A 7500-nucleotide genomic window follows, 5' to 3' on the forward strand; every position below is an offset into this window, starting at 1 on the left:
CGTGCGTGTGTGTATGTGTGTAATAAGTCTTACACATAAGTCTGTGAGCTAACACAGACATATTTGTCACCTCTATTTGCCATTGAGTCATTCTGTGAGAGCACCATGTTTTGTGTACAGGGATGTGTGAGTGGGTATGAGCAAGTGTGTGTGTGGCTGATTGCATGTCTGTGTGTATGTTTGTGTGTGGATGGGTGTTTTCAGTGAATTGTTGGCTGTCGGCTTTTGGGTTTGTTGTAGTTTTATGTGCTTATATATAAACACTCTGACACCTGCGTATGAGTGTGTACTGTAGGTGTATAATGAAACGTCTGAACCGTGCAGCTATTGTGTGTGTGTGTGTGTGTGTGTGTGTGTGTTTGTTTGTGTGTGTGTGTGTGTGTCTGTGTGTGTGTGTGTGTGTGTGTGTGTGTGTGTGTGTGTGTGTGTGTGTGTGTGTGTTTCTGTGTTTGTGTGTGTGTGTGCGTGTGTGTGTGTGTGTGTGTGTGTGTGTGTGTGTGTGTGTGTGTGTGTGTGTTTGTTTCTAATGTGTGTATTCTGCTGCCAGGTGGAGAAGCGCCTGGAGCTTGTGAAGCAGGTGTCCCACAGCACCCATAAAAAGCTGACCGCCTGCTTACAGGGCCAGCAGGGGGTGGACGTGGACAAGAAGTCGGTAAGATCACCCTCGGTGAGTCTCGCACTCCCTCTCTCTCACACACACACACAAACACACACACACACACACACACACATACACACACACAAATGCACACAAACACACATAGACACACACAGACACTCCCACACGCACACACACACACACTCACACTCACACATATGCACACTACGTGCAATGGCATCTTCTTTATGTGTATTAGGGGGAAGAAATAAAAAAAAGAAGTGACCTTCAAATGTAAACTCATGCAGGTCTACTCAGTTCATTTCCTGTCAGCCACACACACACACACACACACAACCAGTCACTGACATGAGCCAGCCCACTGCTAGCCAATTGGCAGCACAATGTGACACAATGAAAGAAAGCCACAAGCGGGTGTGTGTATGTGTCCCTATGGGCAGTTCCTTCTCAGTGTGTGTGAGTCAGTGCATGAGTGTGTCGGGGTTATGTGACGGCGTTCTCTCCATAACCATGTTTTCTCCCTGGCCAACCATGTGAATGAACTGCACTCATGTTGTAGATGTTCTAGAACATTGAGATGACAGAGTTGGTGCAGTGTGTAATCGTGTGTGTGTGTGTGTGTGTGTGTGTGTGTTTGTGTGTTTATGTGTGTGTACGTGTATGTGTGTGTGTGTGTGTGTGTGTGTGTGTGTGTGTGTGTGTGTGTTTATGTGTGTGTGTGTGTGTGTGTGTGTGTGTGTGTGTGTGTGTGTGTGTGTGTGTGTGTGTGTGTGTGTGTGTGTGTGTTTTGCACAGAAAAAGCTGCCATTGACAACTCTAGCCCAATGTATGGTAGAAGGAGCCGTTGTCCTGGGAGACGACTCGCTGCTGGGGTGAGTTCTGCCATACACACACACACACACAGAGATCCTCACACACATCCACACACACACCAGTGGCAAAAAAATGATTGCTGCATAGCTCGAGTTATCCTGCTAGGAGCTAGCGCAGCCAGGTGGCTACAAAGCTATGCTATATGGCAGTGGTTTTTAAACATTTTGTCTGGCGAACCCCCAAAAAACATGGGCCAAGTCTGGCGACCCCCTTCTCTCTAACTAGTCACGGGGCCTATGTGGTTTCTGTGGGTTTGGAATGTTAATTTTTGGAGAGTGGTTGGACTGTCTTTAGAGGTAATTGAAAAATGATGTCTCCATTTTTTTTTACCTGTTTCAACCCTATTTTTTTGAAATTGTATATTTCACTATAATTAACACCATAAATTTTGCCTAAATCACTGGCTATGATGAATAAAGTTCACAAAACAGTTATTTTCAACGGTTTTATTGTATGTCAGTATTATGATTGTATGTCAAACAATTAGAGATAAGATCAAGAACCAATCAGTTTCACCAAATACACATACTGATGAGACCTCAAACAACATTTAATTAATTTACATATACGCAACATATTATCTCACCTCCACAATTTCCTCATCAAAATCTACAACTAGTCTACTAGACCCTATTCCTACTCACCTTCTTAAGACTGCTCTCCCCTTCCTGGATAATGTTTTGCTCTAGATTATAAATAATTCAATGCTATCAGGGCATGTACCGAAGTCGTTTAAGACATCTGTTATTAAGCTCTCCCTCAAAAAATCTAGCCTTGTATCAATACTGGTCCTCCTGGACCTCAGCGCTGCCTTTGACACCATAGACCATGACATACTACTTAGGCTTGAAAATTGATAGGCATCAAAGACTCAGCACTCGCTTGGTTTAGATCATACCTTCCTAACCGTCAACAATTTGTACAGGTCTATAATAAACCATCTACCCAGATTATGGTAAAATACAGTATGGAGTGCCTCAAGGCTCAGTACTGGGGCCCCTGTTGTTAAGCAGATGATACATAACTATACCTCTCCATAAAACCTGATGAATTAATCCTGTTAGCCAAACTTGACACATGTATAAGAGATATATAGACATGGATGACGAATAATTTCCTGCTTTTGAACTCAAATAAAACAGAAGTCACGGTTTTAGGTTCTAAAAAGATGAGGGATATCCTATCCACATCACAGGCTACATATAGTGATCTTCCACTGACCTCATCCACAATTGTTAAAAACCTAGGAGTTATAATTGACCAGGACCTAGCACTAAATAATCACAAAAAACAGATCACCAAAACTTAATTTTACCATTTAATGAACATTTCAAAGATAAGGAAGTCCTTATCCTTACCAGATGCCGAGAAATTAATCCATGCTTTTGTCACCTCAAGGATAGACTATTGCAATGCTATTACGCTGGCTGTAATAATACCTGTCTAAAGACCTTACAGCTTATACAAAATGGAGCTGCTCACACACACACAAAAATATGAACATATTTCCCCATCCTAGCATCCTTACACTGGCTACTGGTTAAAAGTCATTGACTTCAAAATATTACTTATATCTTTTGGTTGGTTGCCTGCATTGAAAGAGGACATCTCATGAAGACGCTCTTTTGTCTGCTTCTGACAGAAGAAGCACTTATCTATGCTGGCAGCAGCTGCTGCTGAACAAGTGTACATAGTCCCTCTAGATGGACTTGATGCAGTTGCAGGTGTTGCTGCAGGTTCAGAAGATGGTCTACCACGTCTTTTCTGAAGACACTGAGTCTTGCCTGCTTCACATGACTTCTAGTAGCGAATCTTAGCATGCTGCAGATGCTTACTGTTACAGGTGGATTTGTAGCAGTTTCTGTGCCAAACTGCTTTGTTCTGTTGTAAAATAACTGCACTGTAACAATGTAATCTTTGGCTGATCTGTGATCACCATCTCCATACTCTCTCATGGACAAAAACAAGAAATTTGGCATATGTCTCTAGTGATGGGTCATTCACCAGTCCACACATATCTGCCACTGGATACATAGCCCAAAATCTGTTTCTTTTAGAATATGTGTGCCAATTACCTGACTAAGAGAAAGACACACCTCAGAATATAACCTAACTAGACTGTGCCACCATGAACTATGAAAATGTGCTTGCTCAAATGTAGAAGGCTAGAAGGTCACTAATATCACCAACAATGAAGAACAGAGCACTATGTGCTTCAGGTTATTTGATATTGTAAATTCTATAATTGCCAGCTATCAACAGCCAACTGTCACTGGTAGTGTATCTCTTTCTCTTACACACACACACACACACACACACACACACACACACACACACACTCACACTCACCTGTCTGTTTGTCTATCTTACCCTTTCTTTTCTTCACACTTACATAGGCTACGGAAGGCCTTATAGACTTCAGCTGGTACTAGCTATGTAAAAGTCTATTAAACTTGATTTAACAGAGATCTCTGCACTTTGTACTCTGAATGGGTGTAGACAAGAACTGGCAGAGCAGGCTAGGCCTACACTCAAGCACACTAATAGGCATGAATTGATAGTATTGATATTGAAGTATTATTTTTTTTTAAGCGGACAATTTCGAGAATTTTAGGCACAATTTCTTGTTAAAGAGATCAATCATCAGCCTAAAAATGTTTTATAATGTTGTATTGTTTATGTGGTCCACTTTTGCACACTACCTTGTAGAATATCTTTGCTTTTTGGCACCAAACCCTATGCTATAAGTATAAGTATATATACTTTTTTGATCCCGTGAGGGAAATTTGGTCTCTGCATTTTAACCCAATCGGTGAATTAGTGAAACACAGTGAACACACAGTGAGGTGAAGGCGCAGTGAGCTGCCTGCTACATTGGCGGCGCTCGGGGAGCAGTGAGGGGTTAGGTGCCTTGCTCAAGGGCACTTCAGCCGCGGCCCACTGGTCAGGGCTTGAACCGGCAACCCTCCGGTTACAAGTCCAGAGTGCTAACCAGTGGGCCACGGCTGCCCCTAATGCCGGTAATAATACCGGCAATGTGAGGTTTATGGACAAAACACCAAATTTGACCTTTTCTGAATTTGACCTTTGATTTGGGTCCTTCAAAAACCTTCAAAAAATGGAGACATTTTTTACTCTTAAGAACCCCTAGAACAAAGATATAATGGTCTCCAAAAATTAACATGCGAATCCCACAAGCCCCCAAATTAGACACATAGGCCCCCCTACTAAACCGGCAGAATTTGGTTTAGAAATGTTGTGAGATGGGCATTGGAAGCAGAGCCAAAGCCATGGAAAATGTCTTCTCTCATCAGTGGAGGCCGTTTTCAACACATCCTTCCGCCCTTCTAGTTGCAGAGTTTGCAGGTGCTAAGCTACCTTAGCTAAGCTAAGCTATGCGTTAGCCTGCCACTAAAAACAGTCTTACCCACTCCACAGTACACCCGAGGCAAATAAATTATAACGCCAGACTATCGATGTAAATGTCTATTGATAGTTTTATTTCTAACATTATTCTGTCCTTGCATGTCAATGATCGCATTACATTTTGAGGGACTAGTTTTTTAGCGGGTGGCGGAATTATACTTGCTCCGGTTAGTAGTACTGCGCCGAAAAGTAAATTGTTGTATTTCTTACACTATTCTATCAACACAGACATTTACATCGATTGTCTGGAATTTGCCTCGGGTGTACTTTGGAGTGGGTAAGACTGTTTTTAGTGGCAGGCTAACACATACCGATGACTTGCACTAGCCTAGCACCTGCGAACTCTGCAATTAGAAGGACTGGATGAAACGTGTTGAAAACGGTCTCCACCGATAAATACCACACTTGCTAACTTGGAAATGAGGTCCTATGTCCAAAATCCTGAAGTTAATTAACTCAAAATGTCATTAGTGCTGTGCTACATTCACAGGATCCTTACGAAACACCACTATGCGTTTTTAACACTAATTGTGAAGAAACACTGTAGATCTAGTGTTTATGTGGGCAGTCGCATGTCTCTCTTTCCCTCGGACATTTCCTGTAGAGTCCAGGCAGGGAGAGCAGCAAGGTAGATCCCCCATTAGGAATACAGAACAGAGCAAGCATCAATGACAACAACATTGAATAAGACAATAACCATTCAGGTGGAGTTGGGGGTGGAGGTGGGTAGCAGAGTGGCTTGCAAAGGGAACGGCAAGCCCACCCATGTTAGAGCAGCTTAATAGTAGGGCCTAATTGCCTCTCAGCCAATGACGAGCTAAGGGTACTCTCAGCTGACAGGCCAGCTGATCAACCAGCTGATCGGCCAGCTGATCAACCAGCTGAGCTGACCTTTAACCTCTGGCTCTGCTTGCCTGCCCCGCAGGAAGATGCTGAAGCTGTGCGGGGAGACCCAGGAGAAGTTGGCCCAGGAGCTCCTCCTGTTCGAGCTCCAAATCGAGAGGGACGTGGTGGACCCACTCTACGCCTTAGCAGAGGTAAGCACTGCAGTGTTGCCAGATTGGGTTGAGTGATTTCCGCCCAATCACGTTCGAAAAGACGTAAACGTGCCCTCTTCAGCAAAAAAACGGCCAGCAACGATTTTGTCACAGAAAAAACATTTAACCCAAATTTTATCTGCCCACCTAAGGCTTTTTTGTCCCCCGCCCGACGTAGTCAAAAGACGCCCAATTGGGCAGGCACCCGTCCAACACTGGAGGTAAGACCAGAGAGACTAGCCCCTCCGTTGGGGCACCAGAGGACAGACAAGGGCCCTCGTTTCCTGGCTGCTGAGGCGCCACGCTGATTGACTTTGTAAGGCTCGGCCAAAACCACAACATTGCATAAATGGCCCTTCAAAATATAAGACAAATTATTATAAATCTAAGCATACTTGTATCTGAAACAAGCACATTTGTCTGGATGAAGCGTAGGCGTTTGACGTGACTGGAGCCTAGGACATTTGTTGAAGTCATATTATGTCTGTCTATTATGTCTGTCTGGTTATACCAATAATAAACTAATCACAATGACTTCCATGTTCAAATACATATTATGTTGTTCACAATATCACCATTTCCCTCACTGAGTAGTCTGTTTATGTTAATGTATGTAATGTGCCAATAGTATGATGAAATAGAATATAGCATGTTCCCTCCAGATTCTAAAGGCACAGTGGCACAATGGCCCTTTGATGAGCTCACCTGCTGAACCTCTCAGCGCTGTGATGGTAATCACGGCCTGTCTGTCACCTGTGGGCCGACGCCTCTCTCTCTCACCTGTGTGTGTTTGACTCAACTGTGTGTATTTTGTGTGTTTGACTTGAAGCGCCTCTTTGTGTCTGTCTCTCAGGTGGAAATCCCGAACATCCAGAAACAAAGGAAACATTTAGCCAAACTGGTTCTGGACATGGACTCCGCACGCACCCGGTAGGGGACTCCACAGGGGGGGAGGGAGAGAGAGAGAGAGAGAGATCACAGCTCTTAGTGTGAATAAGTGACTGTGGTATTAAATGAATGATATGAATGAATGAATGAATGAATGAATGAATGAATGAATGAATGGACAAACAAATGAATGAACGAATGAACGAGTGAGTGAGTGAGTGAGTGAGTGAATGAACTTAGCAAAGATACTACAGCTTACGGTCCATATTTAGTCAACATTTTTCAAGCTAGAACTTGGCAATTCCTCATAGAATTTTGCCAGTCTACACTACTGTATGCGACTGTGCGTGTGTGTGAGAGAGAGAGAGAGAGAGAGAGAGAGAGAGAGAGTGAGAGAGAGAGAGAGAGAAGAGAGTGAGAGAGACTTCTGAGTGGAAGGTAGGCAGAGAGATGCCAGGTCTCTGAGTGCTGTAGCTCTGTTATGTCTGTGTGTGTGTGTCTGGAAGCAGCGTCTCAGGGCTTCTCAACACTCTCTCGGGCACTTGTGTCTTTTCTTCTTTTAGTGCAATCCCCAGGTTTCTATTCAGCTGTCTTCTTCAATTCAGTCATTTCATCTGCAGACACACACACACACACACACACACACACACACACACA

The 7500-nt window shown here is 43.6% G+C and overlaps 1 protein-coding gene across 4 annotated transcripts in view; it reads left to right on the plus strand.

The window, feature by feature from the left end:
* LOC121700752 (rho GTPase-activating protein 44-like) overlaps nt 1-7500 on the plus strand; it is a 79575-nt gene that overhangs the window by 50016 nt on the left and 22059 nt on the right. For all 4 annotated transcript variants that reach the window (XM_042083958.1, XM_042083960.1, XM_042083957.1 and 1 more), the window contains exons 3-6: nt 548-667; nt 1415-1491; nt 5844-5955; nt 6809-6885. In XM_042083958.1, the coding sequence (XP_041939892.1) occupies nt 548-667; nt 1415-1491; nt 5844-5955; nt 6809-6885 (386 nt within the window). The remainder of the gene's footprint in view (nt 1-547; nt 668-1414; nt 1492-5843; nt 5956-6808; nt 6886-7500) is intronic.

Source organism: Alosa sapidissima, chromosome 24 (assembly GCF_018492685.1).
Source record: "Alosa sapidissima isolate fAloSap1 chromosome 24, fAloSap1.pri, whole genome shotgun sequence".
Lineage (NCBI taxonomy): Eukaryota > Metazoa > Chordata > Actinopteri > Clupeiformes > Clupeidae > Alosa > Alosa sapidissima.